At 36.5% G+C, this 21,584-nt stretch overlaps 1 protein-coding gene across 10 annotated transcripts in view; it reads right to left on the bottom strand.

Moving 5' to 3' along the window:
- Positions 1-1,444: 1,444 nt before the first annotated feature.
- Positions 1,445-21,584, bottom strand: part of SLX4IP (SLX4 interacting protein) — an 80,772-nt gene continuing 60,632 nt past the window's right edge. For 6 of the 10 annotated variants that reach the window (XM_049801224.1, XM_049801223.1, XM_049801225.1 and 3 more), the window contains 5 exons: positions 21,274-21,315; positions 20,606-20,683; positions 17,795-17,883; positions 4,712-4,821; positions 1,445-3,237 (listed from right to left, as the gene is read on the bottom strand). In XM_049801224.1, coding sequence (XP_049657181.1) covers positions 2,421-3,237; positions 4,712-4,821; positions 17,795-17,883; positions 20,606-20,683; positions 21,274-21,315 — 1,136 coding nt within the window. In that variant the 3' untranslated portion in view covers positions 1,445-2,420. The remainder of the gene's footprint in view (positions 3,238-4,711; positions 4,822-17,794; positions 17,884-20,605; positions 20,684-21,273; positions 21,316-21,584) is intronic. The other 4 variants (XM_049801230.1, XM_049801232.1, XM_049801231.1 and 1 more) reach the window with 4 other exon arrangements.

Here is a 21,584-nt window from a genome sequence, read left to right as displayed (position 1 = left end):
GTCTGTCTAGGCTCTAACACCTTCATTAGATCTAGCCCTACATTTCTTGTTGTTGCACAATGACTGTTTTAAAAGGAGGATGTTCCCATGCTATCAGTGAGGTGATGGAAAACAGCATTTTAACCAACATAACGAAACAGCCTGAAGGAAGAATCAAGTGTTCTTATCTACATAGACAATGGTTTAATCTACCCAAGCCCCCTATAAATGTATGACATTCATTTGTAAGGTGTATGCAGTTATGTTATTCAGTTAAGATTAAAACTAAATTGTAATTATAAGGTTGAACTATATATAACAACAGTATATATGATGATACAAACTATATGTGGTTGCCCTCTGGTTTCTAATACTTGAGTGAAATGGATTAGGAGAGGAGAGAGGCAATAGGAAAGGAAGCTTCAGAATCCAAAACTGTTAGCAGTAATAGCTTGGGGGGGCCTTGCTCAAGACCATCCACAATGTTCACAGATACCATCAGTGTGTTCGCCAGTTTGCAAAAGCATGCATAAGGTCTTTTTCCTAACCAGAACGAAATGAAAAGAAGTAACTGAAGTGACTTTATAAACTCAGCATGTTTACTGCAGGTTGTTACTGCATAATCATCTAAACCTCTCCCGCAGGTACCTGCTACAACCAAGAACATCATCACAAACATCCAAGGAAAATCAAAGTAAAAATAACGGAAATTTAAAACTGCAGTCTAGAACATATGCTTGTACCATTTTTTATCAGTTTATTTATATTATTATTTTATGTATATTATTTATTATCAGTTTTTATTCACTGTGAGAACTTAAAGAAGCCACCCAGAAAATCTACACTAAGTCTTTAATATAAACTATCAAATTATTCTATTTTAATTACTCTTATTTTTCTGATAAATACTTAATTAAACATACTTATACCTCTTTTAAGTTGATCCAAAAGGTGCTTTTTACTCCCTTCCTGGCCCAGTATCTCAAGTCCATACAAAAGACAACAGTAAACATACCTCAGGCTATTCTTCCCCCAAACCCAGGTTCATTTGCAGCCTCGGTTTTGCTGTTACTAGGAAAGACCTTTGTGCAGAGCCTGAAGACTGGTAAGCATTAGCAACCTTACTGCAAAGCACTGTGAGAAACATCACACAAACAGGCTGAAAGAAAAAAGAAAATGTCTTCTAGCAGGCACACAGGATCTTTTTCATTTATAGCAAAAGCAGAAATTATTTATAGCAGAAAGATGCTGTTAAACTGACGGTATCTTGCTGTCAACTGCCAAGTTGCTAACTCTCACAAGGACCTGAATTGTAGTATCAACTCTAAGGCTGACGGATGTGAATCTTCTTCTTAACCTAAATGAGGATATCCACAGTTGTTAAGTATTTGTCAGTAAGATTTTTCAAAATGCTTCACATAGAATGTCTGTGGCCACACTGATTTTAAGAGAATGATCAAAGAAAATTGCTTATAATTTTATTTTAAACATTTAAAAACATAAGCATGAAATAAAAAGTTACATTTCTTTAGCTCATTAGCATGTAAGTTACAAAAGCGGCATGAAAAAGCACTGTGCAATTAAAAATTACCTCTATCTTAAAATAACAAATAACTCAGGTATTACTAACACATGATAAACAGTGTGTTGCCCTTGCACACAAACAAAATCTGATTTTGAAACATGAATGCGTGAAGATGCATATGCATGTTTATGTATGAACTTTTCCCAATAGCAGTGTTTGCACACATCCGGGTGACCACATATATAAAACCAATCTTCATTTTTTCCAAAGATGGAATGCATGATCACTTGTATCCACAACTCTGGTTAGAAATAAACATTTGTATCAAAACTGCACAAGCAGAAACTATAGTTATTTTGAAACCTCACTGAAAAGGTAGGCCTTAAATTATCAGCAACATTAAATACTGGTTAAAGATTTATTTGAAATAATCTCAATTCACCTTACTGTTGTAAAGATCGTGTGAATAAATCATGAACTTCCTAACACAGAGAAAGGATTAATTTTTACGAAAATAAAAAAACAAGCAAAGCACTGAATAACTGCAGCTGCTAGCAGACCACAAGTGTTTTTAATGTTTGCTGTCATCAGCTGATATGACTTTTTAATACTAAAACATCCATAGATCTAAAATTTTGCTTAGTAAATATGAGATTTTTCTTTCTACAAATATTACAGTGCTTCATACAACATAAATGCCTAATTCCTAAAGACTTAGAATTACTAAAGAATTACCTTCATTACAGTTCCCAATGACTAAGATGCTTAGTTAACTAAATTTTCTTAAAAAGTTATATCTAATTTTGACTTTGTATTTTTATTATTTTTCATTATTTTGAATTGCTTCCTACTTTTTGCACGTGCTTTCCAAATGCAAATTCTGTCCACCCATGCCATCAAGGTAATATTTCAGACTTTATGACTTCTTAAGCCTTCTCAGTTTTAACTTCCTGAGACCATTTTCAACTTCTTTTTTTCTTTTTTGGATAAGCCTCTCTGAAGATACAGGCTGCAGTTCTAAACAAGATGATGGCATCACAGGCAATTCTTCAGTGGTTGTGCTTGGCTCATTTTGGCTTGTCTGCACTATATTGTTTCTCACAGAAAGAGGCCGGGAGAGGTTTTTTCTCAAAGCTAGTGACTCCTCATCAGACACAGTCTTTGTCATGTTTTTGTTAGAAAACAAACTGGAACTAAATGGGGTCGTCTTCTCCAGGAACAGACCTGAACAATCATCATTGCGCTTGCTCATTTCTGTATTGCTAGGAATTAAAGGAGTCTCTTCAGAGCATACTTTTTTGAAATGCTTTAACTTTTCTTCTGCACCACAGCTCTTTTGTTGAGCCTCTGTTTTGGTCACTTCTTGACTTTGTTTTGGACCTAGCGCTGCTGACTCAGAGCTACAAGGAGGGTTTTCACTTAGAAAACTCAACTTCAACCACTCCACAGAGTGAGGTTTTTGCTGGCTGCTAACATCATCTGGCTGTCTCTGATTAACATAACTTTCCAGCTCTAAAACAGGAAGCTCCAAGTTGCTCTCAGCTGTATTTGTGCAGTCCTTTAGCAGTCCTGTACTCCTACATTTCACTTCAGACTGAGGACTGAGAGAAGTTTGACAGTCGTTCTTTCTGTTCCCTGTCTGCGAGTCCACTGAGCCAAGATACACTTTCTTGGAGTCCTTGCTGATTTGAGGTTTGCTTGTGCTACTTTTCCTTGGTTTTGTCCTTTTCACACTGCAATAAAAAGGATTTTTTTTTTTTAATTAAAAAAGAATCTTCCCCAACTCTGAAACACCACTATGGCAACCCTCTTTCTGAATGTGGAAAAAGACCTTGTATATCATCTTGACAAGCAGTAATGTTTGTCTAGTGTGGATAATATCAAGCGTTATCCATCTGATTTCCACTGCACTAGGGGAACCCTATTTATTAATGACTAAACCATGAAGGAGTTCACGTTCTATTCCAAGAGGCAGAACTGGATTCATTTCAGATGTTAAAGGTCAACACAGCATAAGTATATTGAATTCCTTCCCAAACTGGCTAGATAAAATAGTATTTCATAAGTGCCTAAATGATTTCAAACCATTCCCATATATTCACATGCATAATGTATATCTAAAGAATAGAGGGGGGCAGGCAGGGAGAGGCAGCATACGCGTCTCTGTGTGAGAGTTTCTAATCTCTATTTTAGAATGTTCCTCTGGAATTTTTCCCAGAACGTTTCAAAGCATTACTTTAAAATTAACCACTACTCATCTAGTATCAAGCCCGTTCATCTGGGAAGGACTTAGGTAATGCAAGTAGATGATATTCTAAAAGGAATTCTACAGGAAAATGGGATCACAAGGGACCTGATAGAGTGTCAGTACATAAACACTCCTTAGCAGCATGTTACCTACAAATCTAGATTTCACATAGGCTGCAAGATGAACTTTATGCACAGGTACTGAAGCCGCCTATGTAAGATTTTGAGTCTAAAGATATTACTACAGATCGTCCCATGCTGAGACCGCTTTCTGCTGCTCTGCTGATGCCGAGCAGTTCCCAGGTTGGCATATCTAACTCTTCAGAAAGAGGGCTCTTCCAAAATAGGTAGAGCTGGCATACTTCCAGATCTAATCTCATTTCTAAAGACAACACAGATGAGACAACATGGGTAAAAAGAAAAGTTGCCAAGGTTCACAGCAAATCCCTGATTCCACAGTTGATTTGGGGCTACTGGCAACTTGTGCAAGTAAGAAAGGCATCCTGGCACAGCAGAGGACCAGTAAAAGGTTCAGCTGACCAACTAACCCTCCCCGTCCGCTACACCAAGGACACTCTTTCATTATGACCAAAGATCCAGCCTAATATCGTGGTACATTGCAGACTCTCAAAATGAACAAAAAGTATATTTGCAAAGTGTTTTTCACCAAACTTCACATATTTATTTTGGCTCAGAGCTTCATTCAAGGAAAAAACACCCTATTTTGATTCTGCCTAGTGCTATGGGAGATATCTATGTGGGTTGTAATAGCTTTTTTCATGCCGTACAAAACAACAATGATCATTTTATGTGCTTATACGTACTAGAGTAGTAGTTTCTTAATAATTTAAAATAATCTTCTGTAAATGAGTTTATATGATTTGAAATGTTATTACATAGGCTATTTACCCAAATTTACCAGATTATAAATTTACCACCTTAGAAAGAATAGTGACATACATTTCTTTCAAGATGTCTTGCTTTATTTGTTCATTCAGACTAATCTTAAGCTTCTTGTTCTCCATAGATTCAGTAAAATATTCAGACGTCCCATTGAAAGGTTCTTTCTGCTCCAAAAGAAAAAACAGATTTAAAACACGACACATCAAGCTATGATTATTCAACATAAAACTCCATTTCTAATACTAAGACTTACAGATGTTCTTTATTATTTTGATCTGAGCAGTCTAAGAGAAACAGCATTATTTTTAATCTTTTAATATTTGCGAGTCTAGTCAGTTCCCTCTCCTTTCAGACTCCCAACGAACATATTTCATATGCTAAAATATACCACAAACAAACAAGACTGTAACGTAAAGGACGCAGCTTTCCAAACCATCTGAGGAAACTGCTGGCAAATATTTGACATCTTTGTGGCTCAAACTGTGACAAATGCCAGGAATCTCTCTTGCAGACAGGAGCATATTTGTCAGTTTTTTTTCTGAAGAGACTGACTGGCGCAGTGGTCTATACACTTATTCTCAGAAGAATTCCCATAATTTTCCATACTTACAAAAAATATACAGTATTATTTGCTCATTTCAGAAGGCAAGGGTTAAAACTTTTATTACTAACATTCAAATGCTCACAGCTTGTAGTGGTTGGCTACTACAGGACAACAGGGGAATTCTTTCTGGTCTCAGCTAACAGCAGCACCATGGTTTTATATAATACAAGATTGGGGCAAGAGGGAGGGAAAGAAAATGCTCTTCTTCTTCAAGCTGTGAGCATTTCCTTTCACAATGAAACAATTTCAATGAGAGAAGGGTCATTTGCTGACTTCACTATTAACTACCACATACTTAAAAAAAGTATTATCTCTGAGGCTATGGAGAAGAGGGAAAAAATGTTGCAAAGTCAAGAAGAGAAGAGGCTTTTTGCATCTCCTTTTCTTTGATAGCATTTTTCGTCATCAGCCTGCATGATGCAACTGCTGAATGGGGCTCATCAAATGGAGGGAGTGCTTATTTATGTTGTTTCTTGCTTCGCACTGTAAAGCTAGCATACTGGAGCCAGGTAGCACAAAAGAACTGGAGAAAGTCGAGAAAGACTGCGGAAGTGCAAGGCCAAAGCATGTACATTACCGCTGCCTGGAACACCCCTCAGGAACTTGCCACTTCTAGGGGATTAAGCCCTGCCCATTTTTATTTTTATGTCTATTTTAAAGGAGAGGGGGTAAACCTCACTGCTCTTTCCAGAAAAGTAAGCCAATGAAAACAACTTCCTGTTTTGTAAGCAGAAAGTGTAGTCAGGCAAAGAAATAAAGCCATTTCGACAGTTTAAAAAACTACAGCTGTTTTGCGCCCTCTTTTCAGAGGCAAGTTACGCAAATGTTCTTGTGTGTGTACTGATAGATGCATGAAGTTCTGTCCGCTAATGCTGCAGCACGTGTTTATAGCAGGCAGAAAACACATGGGACATACGTGCAATGTGATTTCAACCTCAGAAATCAAGCCTAACTAGTTTAATCTGAGGGATTAATTGCTGCTTCTACTTTTGTTAGAGGTATGGACTCCCCTAATGTGACTAACTACATTTTCATGTTTTGTAAACTATTAAAGAAAGGAATATTAAGATACTCAAGAACTTTGTTAATTTTAAGAGAAGGCACAGACTCTTAAACTGTAAAGTCTGTAAAAACTGTTCTGATCTCCAGTAAAGTTCACACAAGTCAGACTGAATGATCTTGCACAATCATTCTGCATGAAAGCAGCTGGAGAGCATTCTTACTTGGTCAGAGAACAGGAGCGCAAGCAGAAGCAGTTGAACTGTCCTTGTTCTGCTTTATGGTAATGGGTAAGGCTAATTCTATTAAATCATCTTCAGTCCTCAGCTGAAGCCATCAACAAACACAGCAGACTGACAGGATCGCCAGTATGCAAAGGCAATTCTTGTAGATGTGGTAAGCAATGGGTGGAATGTAGCACTTTATACAAAATCCAGAGGAGAACTGGGGACAGTTCCTGTCCACACGTACTCACTAACGCAGATAAGCAATAAACCTCAGTTGAAACTTACATCTGATTATGAACAGTGCGTGATCATTGCCTGGAGTGTACACTCATGTTAAGGTGTGAAGAGCAGACCCTGGAGAGAGGCTAAGATGATGAAGCCATGTCACTTGTGAGCTGAGTCAGACTGGAGTTAATGGTCCAGAGTTGAAGGGCTAACACATTCCCTCACTATGCCACCATCAACCTTTTATTTTGTCTTCAAATAACTTATCACATGAAGCAGTGACAGAAAAGGGTTAAGGCATTAAAAAAATTAAAAATCAAAATGATTTATATGTGAAACACTTCTGAACATGCCCTCTAAGTACAGTAGATTTTCCCCTTGGAACCACACCCTGTAAGTGCTGTATTTTGAGAGCTGAACAATTAACATAAGGCATATGAGTCAGTCTTTGAAAGACTCTGTGGGAACCAGAGAGCCTTTTGCTATTAGGAGTGATGTAAACTCCCTAAGGCTGGAATAAGTCCACAATAGAAGGCAAAGAGAGTCATAAATAACAACAATGGGCACTCCATATACTACTAAGACACTCAGCCATTATTGGTGATACTTCCTTTATTTTCTTTATTAGACTTAATAATTTTAGTTAATTAAAAAAAATAAAAAAAACACTGTCTGTTTTGGGAATACTATTTATTTCCTATGGGAACTTCAGGACTTGTTAAAGAAAGAAAAAAGCTAATCTGCTCTCATCCTGTCTAGTAATCCCAAATTCCTTTTAGGCAGTGAAATAATTAAAGAAAAATATTCCAGGCATAAAAAGGAGGACAGCAGAAGCAGACATCATATAAACAATGACACCATGACAGAGAAAAACGTCAAAGCACCGCCAGACTTGTGACTTGACTCTGAAACTGCTGCAGGGAGTGGGATTGCTGCTAACAAATTAAAACCACATTTCTTGGCAAATTGTTAAAGACAGACATATTTACATTTGTATAGAGACTGGGTGGGCATGAAAGATTAAAATGCTTCTTTAGCCCTTGAACTGCCAAGTTCTATTAGAAATATGTGCTCTTAAAATCCTAGGGTAAGCTTACCCCTTTTTGTCACTAAAACTCAGCAAAGGAGGGCCTGCAGAAATTAAGCTTACAAAGTCTTACTACCCTACCTGCTCATAATTATTGGCCTCTCCAAACCTGATTTTAAGATCCTTAGTACTTATCCAAAGAAATGTCTGGGAAAAACACTCTATTAAAACCTACAGAGGAACATGACTTAGGCACACAATATACTTGCTCTAAGGCTTATCAAATTGAAAATTCAATCTTTTATATCTTAATCAACTTACTATCTCACTCAAAATGAAAAAGAAGCCCTCAGAAATGTAAAAGTGGTGACTCTCATCTGCAGCTCTCTCCAGGACAGCTGAGTTCAGCAATACAGCATTAAATACCTGTAAAAAAACCACTCATGGCTGTGCACTTGTAAAGAATCCTTACAACTCATTATCCTGAAGAAGAGTGAAAGGTTTGGCCTTTTCAGCCTGACAATAATATTCATACAAATATTGATTTATTTTTTTTTCCTTTCAGTCTAGGGTTTGGGATGCTGGGCTGAAAGAAAAATTTCCAAAGTGAACAATGCTGCCCCCCTTCCTGCCTCTTGTTTTGTTTCATACTTTCTAGTTGTCTCTAACAGTTGCACATGCTTATGCACCAATAAAGTAACACTAAGGGATAATTAAATTTTGTGTCTGGTTAACAAACTCCCCCCCCCCCCCCCCCAATAAAAAAAACACACATTGTTTCTGAATTGCATTTATCAATGTGGCTCAACTTGCTCATCTAAAAATACTTAATAGAAAACATCAATGGGTTCAATAAATCAAATTTAGCATCAGAGAGCCATACAGAATGGGACTTCGAATATAATAATGTAGATGAAGCAATGAAATAAAGTATTATCCTAGGCATACACAAATGAATAAAATTAAAATTAGTAAAAGGAATCAGACAGAAACAGTTATTTAGGGGAGCTTTATGTGAGTGTGCAATTGCATGATTTCTCTTAAAGTCACTCCAAGTAGTATCATGAGCTCAACCATCTAAGATAACCTTTAGGTCTCAAAACTGTTCTAGTAGATGACTGGCAGATCAGAGAGGTCATACAGGACTCTTTCCAATCTGATAAACAGAAAAGAGCTCCTAAAGCAAGTCACAAGGCTTGTCAGTGAAGGACGAATCAGATACTATCATCTAACTGACAGAAAATCGACAGAGCAGGACTTTGGGTCTAGTCTTCTGCCCTCTCCCATCCCACATGAAGGAAAAGCTTCCCACAATTTCACAATGCAAATTTTTCAGCGTTTCCAATGTAGTGATGTATCTGTCCTAGCAATTCTACTTAGGAACTCCCACCACATCACAACACATTCATAGATGTTGTCCGAGTACAGAAATGGGTATTATTCTCAAACTGAAATACAGTTCCTTGATTGGACTTGCAGACTATTGCTCTACATTTTAAAATGGACTGTCCAGCTCTATATGTCAGTGAGTTCCAGTAAAAAACATTAAGGATCATTCTATGTTAGACATGGGAGTACTGAATTTTAATTTGAAATAGGTATTTTTAAGGAATGCTGATGGTTTTGAAAAAGACATTCTTTTCAAGATTGAAATTGGAAAAACAACCAGAGAAAACTCCATCTCTCCCATGAGAAGCAGAACTGTATAACCTACCTGTGTCTTAGCACAAAAAGCAAAATCTAACTTATGGATCAGTACAGTCTTCATTATCTACTACCAAAATTCATTTTGATTTGACACCATGGATCTTAACTATTAAGATTTTGCTTGTTAAGAGTCTCTATGGTCCGTACTATTTAGTCCAAGAGTTGGCCCAATCTGTTACAAGCCCCTGTGACACACATTCCACTTTCTCAAAATGCAAGGTGTGAACCCGAGTTTCTCACTTGATAACGTAAGTCCTGGCAACTCCAAAGGTCCCCAAAGCATCATCAGATTAGCTTAAAGCAAATGATTTCTATGAGGAAAATGCCTTCTTGCTTTTGAAGTCTTTTCTTTGGATTTTAATCATATTTTACAAATAGCAGGAATCCCAGACTATTCTGAATGTAGGAAATTCAGAGTTCTTTAGATTTGCATTTGAACGCTCGCTAGATAATAGAAAATAGAAAAATTCCTAATAAGCTGCAAATAGCATAAAACAAATAAAATGTGATACTTCATAAAAAAACTAAAGTTGCATGGGGGCCTTTTTAAAAATTGGTACACATTTGTAACACAGATTGCGAGAACGTAGATAACACTTTCTAAAGCCACAGAAGGTGCTCCTGAAAAAAAACAATTTATTTACCTACTGAGAAGCATATGATACATGCTGTGTATTTGCTCGAAGGCAAAAAGCGTTAAAATTAAAGTTAAGTAATTGAGCTATTAATCATTCTGATTTCATATACTGATGCTACAAGACTCAGATTCTATCTTCAGAGAAAGTGTCCACTGATAAGGAATGGACAAAAAGACAATAGCTTTTCAACCAAAGTAACTTCTCTCAATGACACTGAAGAAAAATGTAAAGCATATTAATGCTGCATTTTTATTTTTTTAAAGAAAACCAATGTCTTAAAAGCATGCATATTTAGCTAGCCTTTCCCATCAATTTTAAGGTTCCTGCATCCAGTAGTTATGAAAGAGGACATGCATGCAAGATACACATTTTATACTTTAAAGACTTTTTTATAAAATAAGAAGATAGCAATTTTATGTGGAGCTCAACCCCTTTCCCCAACTTAAAACCATGAGGGAAGGAATCTACTACTCAATTGTCACATGAATATGTGAAAAATCAAGGCACTCCTGTAATCCTGTACTACAGCTTTTAACAGTCTGACAGAATCCTCTATCTGCCTACCAAACCTAAATGGATATCAGAGTTAACCAGTTGTAGTGGTTTAACCCCACCCATCAACTAAGCACCACGCAGCCACTCGCTCACTCACTCCCCCCCCCAGCTGAAACCAGGACACCAGTACAGATGTCTCAACAGGTATCAGTAATACTGAAGTAAGCTTTGTATTTATCTTTCCAGATATAGCATGGGTTATGTGACATAACAGAACACTACTTATAGTACATGATGTATACTTAAAACTTCAATTCTTACAGAAAAAAATCTGGAAAAGAATACATTAATTTTAAAAAACAGCTGTTCTCTTTATACAATTACAATAGTGTTTAACAACTGTAGGAGATCTTGGAAAGAATAACTAATTCTCTTAATCTGCTGGTTATATAGAAGCAAAATATGTAAAACAGGCAGAACTGCACTGCCCAGGAGATAACTGCTGTTCAACAATTTAGTCGATGTTTTAGCTTGGTTTCCAAAACAGACACCACCACCCTCAAAGCCCCCAAGATTTCTGAGCTTACACTGGGGATTTGTCCCTCCAAATAATTTCAAATTATTACAAATTGTTCAAAAATCCTTCCATGAACTTTACCATCATATATTTCAGCTTACTGTTCAGTCAAGTTATGAAATTCCTATTAGTCGTAACAGATTCCTGCTGAAGGCTAAGGAAAGGATTGCTCTTTAAAACAATTTTAAAAAATAAATCCATCAAGTATTCTTTGCCCAACAAGAATAGAGAGACTTATTATCAAAACCTGAAGTAATTTAAACCTTTTTAACTTCTAGAGTCATTAAAATCTCACTGATACACAGCAGCTAAATAAAACCTTTAGCTCACTGTACCTTTAAACATTATCACTGCCAGCCTTCCACTCTGCACCTTTGCTGGAGGTGCCCATCCTCTCAAAGTCTGCAGAGAGGAAAGAACATCATCCAGTGCAAAGTCCAGAATCTTAGCTCAAATCCGCATTAACCACCAGCATAAGCTGTGACAGCAAGAGAGTGAGAGCGGAGAGGAAAATGAGGGAGGTGAAAGGATGATGACAGATGATAATATCTTAAATAACCACAAGGCTTTGACAAATGAGATCTTGTGAATGCTGCTAAGTAGTTACATTTAAATCAACTGGAGCACTCATATGAGAAGCAACTACCAAAATCAGTAAAAGATTACTCAATTTGTCCCTAGTTTTTGAAGATTACTTCACATGGAAGTAATTTTATGTGCTTAATCATTTATACTGCAGTAACAGGACCTTTTGTATTTCTGCTATCCTTCATCTGGATTTTGTGTAATGAGAGGTACATAATCTTTTATTGAAGATGTATTAAACTTACTGACTTTAAGACAATTTAAGTAATACTTTTTATTTCGTTCCATATATATTCTAATATTCTGTCTGCTTTTCAGATAAATGATGCTACAGAACAAAGCTTTTCACATCAGTTCCTTGTAGCAATATCTTGGCCTTTTTCCAGAGATGGTACAGTTAATTCACTCACCAGTATGCATGAACACTGTAATTGCTCTTTTCAGTAAAAATACTGTGCATTTATCAACAGATTATTTTAATTTACAGTCCTAATGCCCCCCTCTATCCAGCTCTGCGAGGTTTCTCTGAAATTCTCCACAGCCTTTTCCAGTCTTAGCTAATTGAAATAATTGTGTCACATTTCATTTCATCATTTGTCCACTTCTCTGGATCATTAATGTAACAAACAGCAGACAGCTATTAGACTTTTGCCATACAGAAAATAAATCAGTCAGTTTGTAAGCTATAAGAAGAAAGTAAGACAAGTTCAGACAAATCTTACTGAAGCAATTCACATTACTGCTCTCAGGTATCCTCCCTCCGATTCTGCAGGAGGTTCCTACCCCCACTGCAGAGTTGGCAGAAGGGAGCACACGCACACACACCCCAGCTGCTCCCACCAGCAATTCAATGCAGCAGCTTAAAAACCAGGGAAGTTTGGTTTGCATGAACTCACAAGACTGTGATATGCAGCAAGATGAGATGCAGGCACACAGCCCTTTTGGCAAACTCTGCTATAGGAGTGGTAATCTCCAAGGAGAAGAGCCAGACAGCTGAGACAAAAGGGAATACTGTAAAACTGCCGTAGCTTTCTTCTTTATGAGCAAGTCAAAGACATTAGTATCATTACTTTGTGATGTAGTTTCTCAGAGAAAGCAGTCTTATGATTTAAGCTAATTTAAAGCTATCCTAACACTAAAAGGGAAAACTCACCCTTAACCAACACACGGTCCTGCCAAGTCTTTGTATCAACACTAGCGTTCATGCAGCCATAGAGTAAGTCTGACTGAAGTGATCCAGCTGAAAGCTAACCATGCAAACAAAAAAACCCCCCCTCAAAACCAAAAAAGCCCCTTGTTCTCAGAGGGATCAATGAATTAACCCAGCTCCCCACACATGCCAGTACTGACAGACACCAAGGACAAAAAAGCATGGCTAAGAGAAGGGAAAAGAGGGCAGGAGGGACTGCATGTTTCAGTATCATCAGTCTTGCATCAGCTTGAGCAGAATACAAAGGATGAGTAGAAAAAAAGTGATAGAAGCTTGAAATGTCAGAAGTGAAACTCACCAAGGAGAAAAGCAATTCTTTACCTGTTCCACTATGGGATATTTGGGTAGGGTTCATTAGTCTGCAGTTTCCGCCTCCACCTTTTTGAAAAAGTAGGGAACCCTGTTCATACAGGGTTAGTAGTTACCAAACTACAGCTTAATATTGTTTTCCTCTAGCTATGTTTCCTATAATGACTGAAAAAAATTAAGCATATTATCTGAAAACACATGAAAACTAGATTTTATGAAACTTAAAAAAGGATAATGAAATAAAAAAACATCACCAAGTATTACAAAAAATGTAACATTAATGTGTGTTTTCGATGTTACTTCCAAACCAGGGTAACTCAGCTGCTACCTAAAGAGATGGCCCTGCTCTCTTCATCCAAATCCTAGATACATGCTCCTGCAACATTTTTTGTGTCACAATTGGCAACCGTGCGGACATAGGATGAGTTGGTTCAGTGAACTGACATGACAGCAAGCTAATCCTCCAATAAAAAACAGAGAAACTTAACAAATAAATAATTTTCTGCTGGATCAAGTCAATGAACTAATTCATTCTCAACTGAAGAATCACTTGCTCCATTGTAACCAGAAAGGAAAGGAATATGTAGCTGGAACTAGAGGGGGATGTGGACTGACCTTTTCAGTAGTAGCCCACCATTACAGCAGTTTAACTCTGATTTTTTTTTTTCTATATATATACACACACAGAGTGCCATGCCAAGATTAGCACTTACACAGTGTGAATTGTGCAATCGTATTTCACAGCATTTCCTTCTTCCCCTACCCAATCTGATATCACTTAATAAAATACTCTTTAAAGTATCTAAGATAACTAAATTCCACATAAAGTCTTCTACTGATCTTTACAAATTGCTGCTTTCTGAAAACAGTTTTCATTCTACCTTCCAATATACACACTATTCCAGCAGCATATACTCTAATGTTAAAAGTCTCCTGTTAATTACAGCCAAGTGTACATGTTTTCATGAAAGAACCAGAGCCTCTTCCCAGCATGATCAAAATCCAAGCAAATCATGTCATTTATGCTCTTATGAGTTTCAAGAAAGAGAATTCTCTAACGTACCTGAAGTTTGTTACAATGACACAATTTATAAAGTCAGACATGTATGAAGAAGATGAAATAGTTTGCTTTTTTATGTCTCTGTTGGGGATTTAAAAAGTTTGCCTTTAGTTCTCTGTTGGGGATTTAAAAATCACTGGGCATATCTTTAACACTTTTCTTCTCCTTGTGTACCTATGCAGGGTTTTTTGTTTGGCTGGCCTTTTTAAGAGTAATATTCTGTTTGGGAAAGAATCTTTATTTTTGTATAATATTCTCTGTAACTTGAGAAGGCTTGGTGGAAACCCTGAGATCTTTTTAATCAAGACAGGATCTCCTACTCCCCACTTTCTTTTCTGATTTCACATGAATGGTAATTTCGACCTTCCACTTTAATATCATCATTAGCTTAACCTCCTTCACGCTTTCCCTACAACTGCTTCCTCTCATAGATTCTAGTATAAAGCCAATGTGGTTATCAATGAATACTCCATTGTTAGCACATTTTCAAATGCTCACAAGCCTCCAGTAAGCTTTCCACCCATTTCCATTTCCACTTTTTCTTCAGATAACCCATTTCCAACTTTCCATTTTAGCTCTCTACATAATAATCATCAAGAAAATGTCGTCATTGACAAAGATGACTAATCTCTCCAGAGCTCTTATATATTTCCCTGGGTTTCCTCTTTTGCCATGTTCCCAAAACTGTCGTCTTTTCAAGATAAAACTATTCAAGATTACAAATGTAGTTTGACAAAACAGGAAACAATGGTTTTATGTTTAAACTTAGCATTAACCAGCCAGGCTATTCTTCCATCTTTTCCTTGAGATTTCCAATTTCCTTATGTATTTTCAATAACTTACTGTATTGTTTCTTTAATAAAGATTTCCCTTCTTCCATAATTATTACTGCCTGCAGCCTGATCTTTAGATATGACCACAGAAACACCTGCTTCTAAATAGATTCTAGAAAATAGAAGATTACATATCAGTAGGTTTTCTTCTATTTTATTTCAGCTCTACTCCTTAGAAGTGCTCTCAAATCTTCTATTAGTTTATGCTTAAAGCTAATTTGACAGAGACTGCCTAATCCACCCTTTCCTTGGTCTTACAAGATGCATCACAGAAGGCTTGAAATTGCTTCTCTCAGCAATTGATGCCAAGGTTTGTACTTGTGAATATCTCAAAAGCAATCTAATTATGATCTTTCCTAAGATGTAGGACAGAAGAATTTAATTTCGGATCTGGCTACATCCTTTGAAACTCTTCGTTTAAGCACAGTCTATTTCAGAGATACAGACACTAGACTAAAAGTCAGTGAAGAGGCAAAGAATAAAGTGCTGAAGGTAGGTGAAGAGAGAGAGAGATGCAGTGAGTGAAAGAAATGTGTATTAGGCTGACATAAACCTGGTTCCAAGTAATGGGAAAGCAGGGCATTAAGCCTGACTTGCCCTGACAGAACTCAGGAATGAAAGCTTGACCCAAACCATAAACCAGCATAAAAGCAGTTTAAAAAAACAAAAAGATTGTTAAGTCTTGACTAAGTTAATCGCAGTGACATTCAGCAACACTGAAAAGCGACAAAGTCTCCATTAACATATAGTCAACTCCTTTTATAAAACACAGATAGGCCCTCAAAACCAATGGCATGAGCTGATTAAACATTTAGAAGAACTTGCATGCAACATTATGAAATTATTCAAACCCAAACAACATACAGAGGAAAACAAAACATATGCCTCATTTTTAGCCCATGACAGAATACACTGGAGTATTTCAACGGAAAGGTCTTCTGGGTGGTCTTTTGTAGCCTAGTTTAGAGTTCAAGCATACTCGCTGCTAAATTGCATAGAGAAAAGTACACACACAAAGTGCAGATCCTTAGCCTTTACTTACGGAGTGCCAAAACCTTGAAATTACCTCTCAGTGGCAATCAAACACGCCCCCAGTTTGGCAAAGTATTGGAGTATATAAATTCAGAACTAATGTGCTGTAGAAACTCTTGATCAACAGTCTGGACCGGACCCTTGAAGTTGGAGTGGTAAGAATTAAAAAGATACTCCAAAACATTTGCTGAGGGTCTGTTCACATCTTGTTAGTTTTTCAAATCAGGGAAGATGGCTTAGGGATAACTTTATCTTACTCTATCCTACCAACATATTACACTGACTGTTCCAGCCAGTTCTATGCACAAGCATTGCATCTGTAAGTAAAGCAAACTCCCAAGACTTTATTATTGATTAGGTTGTGATCCCACTAAGAGATTATTTTTTTTTAAACAAGGAGTTTCCACAGATCAAGATCAAATTTTGAAATAGTCGAGCTAAAGTCCATAACATTATATTTTTAATTTGCCTTCTCCTTACTAGACAGATTCATGTGAAAGAAACTAAAGAAAATGCTCATCTTTTATATTATGGAAAAGATTAAAAATACCAAATGGGGGAACTGGATATCTTATAAGAGATACTTAAGCAAGAAAAAAAAGAAAAGATCATTATTTCTCAGTCAAAATGCAGAGACAGGATTTTCTACCTAAAGCATCTACGTAGTTTTCAAGACAATACCAAGAAAGTAATAATTTTCAAAATAGCAAAGTACTTCTAAAGCAGCTAGATTTTTTTTTCCGAGAGAGAGAAAAACATTTGCTTGATCCTTTGACATTTAAGGATACTCACAAACGTAGGAATCAAGATAATAAAATCTGCATTTAGTATAATAAATAAAAACACCCTGCTTGATATTAAAAAAATACTAAGTTGAATGAGTAGAAGAAAACCTTTTTTTTTCAAGGGTCAAATATGCTTTAATACATCAAGATAAACTACTAAAACATACATAGACCTCAGTGTGTAATTCTGACTCTTACTGTGAGCACAGAAGACACTGCCTGCCATATAACAGGCCACCTGGGTCAATGTGAGCACTCCTGAGACAATCAGCAGTTAACTGCAGCATAAAATTCATAAGCCTTTGACCCTGATAAAGCCTTCAGGATGAAATATTTAAGTAGAATTGTTTATGGTATTTAACTACACACCAGCGCCTTTTTCTCCATAGATGTTTAGGCATTTTTTTTTTCCCAGCAGGGCTAGCACTGATCCATTTGAGTTGTTCTGCAGAACAAGTGCTAAGAAAACATACAAAAAACTCATGGACATTAAAAACTGCCCCGTTATAATTCTGGAAAGTAAAATGTTACAAGGACAAAATATACAGGAAAAAAAGATCCTTAAATCAAGGTGCTAAAATCATACCTAGCTTTCTAAACACATGGTCTTTTTCTCTGAGCCTTATGTGGCTCAGAAAATGCTGAGCTTCCAAAAATTCCCATTTTAGTCTGCTTCAGACTCACTTCAGGATGTCCTTTTGAATACTTTGACCCAACTGCTAATGTGACTTTCTGGTTCCAAGATGACAGTCACTTATATGTGAATAACATTCATCTTACCACTATAAAATAAACCAGAAAAATTTATAGAACAGTTTTGTACATACCAATACACCATTTTCACATGTCCACGCACTTGGATTAGATTGAAGTTTACTGACACAAACTATAAATCTGTCTGGAAACACACGGAGCTCTACAAAAAATTAATTTAACAGAAGATTACAAAAATTATAACCATATTGAAAACCAGACATAATGACAACATATATACATGCTGTTTTAGTAAACAAAATAATATTTGTTTTTAAATTGCACACTAACTCACTTCATGCGCTCCACTAGTTTCTTACCTACTGTCTTACCATCCCTCCTTTTGCTTTGCTTTTTTAAACCATTCAAAAAAATCACTAAGAGTAAGCCTAGTTCCCAAGAGATAGTCATTGCTGCAAATTAGTCCACCTACATCCCTGGAAAAATATAGCAGACAGAACCAACAGACAAACCACTTAATGATGATTTCTTTTATGCTATTCTGGTGATGAGTCTTTTCATCACAAAAGCTGTAAATTATGTTTGAAATACAGCACGCACAACATATTCAATCAGGACTTAGCATAAAAATGCAGCATAAGGCTGTTTCAAACTGAGTACAGTGATTTTTGAAGTCATTAAACAAATTGGTTAACTGCTACCGAATTACATATTTTAGTCAAGATCACATGGTTTGCTGTGAACACAACAAAGTTTCTATTTACAAATGATTAAAAATGAAGGGTTCTCGGATTAGAATAGACCAGACAAAGCTTTATTCAGTACCTAGCAATGGTATGAAAAGAGCATAGCTGGATATTTTGTTATTTTACATATCAGATTATTTCCAGATTTCTCTCTTCATATTTTCAGCTCAGATTTTTTTGTTCTTGGTTTTTGGTTTGGTTTGGTTTTATAAAAAGAGAGTTACTAATTTTTAAAGTTTGTTATACTTCAAAAACAAGCTGTAACACCCTGTTCTCTGGGCCAAGTAAGGGACAAGGCATGCAGAAAAAACACAAGGTTGACCTCATAGATTGTTTTTGGTACAATATCTCCTCACAACGAATTGAGTATAGGCATGATGTGCACATGCGACGCTCAGGTCATCCATATGGCTCACTGCCTCTCTACAAGGTACTGCTTCTTCACCAACAGCATATCTCCATTAGCATCTGACAAATCCCTCTGAGTGAGTACCAGCAGTGACTTTTCTAGATCATTACAGTGAAAGATGGGGATGTTGAAACAGATTACCTTGCATTTGCCATTGGTTGAAAAAGCATACACAGAGACCTCAGATGCATCTGTATTGGTGCAGTAGCTTGTTAAGCTACTATAATTTGATAATGAATATGAGCCTTTCATAATTCTTTCAGAAATGATCACTTTGTTAGCAAAACTGTCTCCAAGGAAGTATTCATGCTGTGCCTTATGTCCAGACTATTCTTTCTCTGCTTGTATCCTCAAGACCTGAAAAGCCACCCACAAAGGTTTAGTACAAACTGCAAGCAGTCTACGGACATCTTCCAAATGGGCTACAAAAGAAAAGCTGGACAACTTTGAATTTGTTATGTGGGGTTCCAATAATAACCCCTTAAGTAATTTTACTTTAGATATTGAGTGAGCTTCACCGACTGAAGTATGCAAGATTCTTCTTCTATTAGGCTCAACGTCTACTTTTTGTCTGTGAAGTACTAGGTATATCTTACAGAAAGGAAATATTGGTGCCTTTTTTTTTTTTTTTTTTTTTTTTTTTTTTTTTAGGATATGTGGTTATTTTGCTATTTATTGGGAGCAAAACCCAGGAAAATGAAGTTCCTTTCTTGCTAGGAACTTCATGTGAAAGCAAAGTTTTGACTGCAGCATCACAGCCTCTCTTTTTGGCAGCACTAGCAGGGCAAGTTACAGTTAGACATTTTTATTGTTGCATTTTATAACAATCTCACTTTCTGGCTAACAAAATGAAAGTATCTTTAGGTATTCATTGATGCTTAAGAAAAGTTCAAATTTAACACACAGAAACCAGTGTTGAGCAGACACTCTGCTATTCTATTCTAAGTATTCTTCCAGCAGGCTGGGAGAACAAGTTTGATGAAATATTTAAAATCAAAACTGCAATCTTTTCAATCAATATGGACTTAGAAAACAACTAGTTAGCATTTGAAGAGAGATTTAAACATTTTTTAAAATAATGAATTCCTATAAAAATAAGAAATTCTTTAAAAATATGCATTCAAGTATTCAGTATTTTTAAGCACACCTAATTGATTTATTTTGCTTTTTTTGAATACAAAAAGGTCAACACAAAGGGCAGTGATCATTATAGATCCTTTTTATTGCTGTTGGCGGGACAGGATTGATATCACTTCCTTTCAGAGCATGCTGGCTTGAGAAAACATGAAAAAAAATCTGATCCAATGACATCACCTATGTAAAGTTTTTATAGAATTGAGGTGAATGAAAGCCTTTTCTTGCATACACTTGTACTGTACAGTTGATGTCACAAGACACTCGAGCAATAATGAAGTGATTCATACTGCAACCTCTGGTTGATTCACCCTGCAGAGACTCAGTAAAATGCTGAGTCTCATTATACTTAAAGAATTTGGTGTGGCTTAGCTGATTACCCTGGGGCAAGGCATACACAAATTCAAAATTAAGTTTAAAAAAAATCCATCATATGTTAAGAAACACTTCTCTTTTTTTAGGAAACATCCTCTGGGGGAAAAACAAACAAACAAACAAAAAAACCCCCAGAACCAAGCTCTGAAAGAAATTTTGATTAAGTAGACCAAAATCTGACAAAGTATTAGTTTACGTTCCCTTTTTTCCTCCCAGAAATGCAAAGTTCTAAGTAATGCTATAAGAAACTCATTTCTTACCACGATAATGTTTCCCTACAGCACAACGGAGATTAACCCATCTCTTCATAAAGTAGGCAGTAATGTGAAAACTGTTGGCTGCAACATAAACCAAAGGGATAATAGTAAGTATAAGGGTATCTTGGGCATTCTAGTCTCAAAGTGTTGCACATCTGCAAAGATAGGATAGAGAGAAAGCAGCAGCAGCAGCTCAAGAATACAAAAGAAAATGTAACTTTAAAGAAATATTTTTAAAAAGAAACTGCTCATACTGAGGTCTCAAGAAATCAGTATCTGAAACAGGGGAAAAATCTAAACAAATTACTAACCACCAAGTTCTGGTCTCCAAGCGCAGAAGTAAATTTAAATCAGTTCACTGATCAGAGATGTAGTAGCCTAGTGTCTCAGTCAATAGTCCAAAAGCCTAGAGTCCTATTCACTACAGTGTTTTCATGCATACTCTACAAGAACACTGCAGATGACCATTTACTTAACTGCCTTCTAGAGAAAGGTGACATACTCAAAGCTGATAGAAAAAATGCTGGCTATAAACCAACCAAACAAACATGAAAGGTCTTAATTATCTACAATGCCACTGAACTAAGTGAGAAATGCATACATCCGAACTTCTCAGTATCTAGAATTAGACAAAGCTAGACTGGCTGACCCAGCAGATACCTGTAACGTACACAGAGGCTCTTCTGTTTCTGTTCCTGAGAATGACAGAAATCCTTGTGCACCAGGAGCATAAGAAAAGGACAGAAAGGATTATATTACAGCAAAGAGACTATTAGGCTACAGCTAAGGAAATCAGCTTTTACTTTTGTTCTACTTAAATTCCCAAATGACCCTGAATAAATCGGTTAGGACTTGATTCATAAAGGTATTTAGCAACCTAACTCCCACTGAAATCGAAAGAAGTCAGCATCTGTGACACCTCCTCCATGGTCTCTCTGTATACCTCACTAAAATGAATGTGCAAAAGAGGGTTAGTTGTATT

Source organism: Accipiter gentilis, chromosome 5, assembly GCF_929443795.1.
Source record: "Accipiter gentilis chromosome 5, bAccGen1.1, whole genome shotgun sequence".
NCBI classification, from domain to species: Eukaryota; Metazoa; Chordata; class Aves; order Accipitriformes; family Accipitridae; genus Astur; species Astur gentilis.
This window is presented reverse-complemented; position numbering and strand designations above follow the sequence as displayed.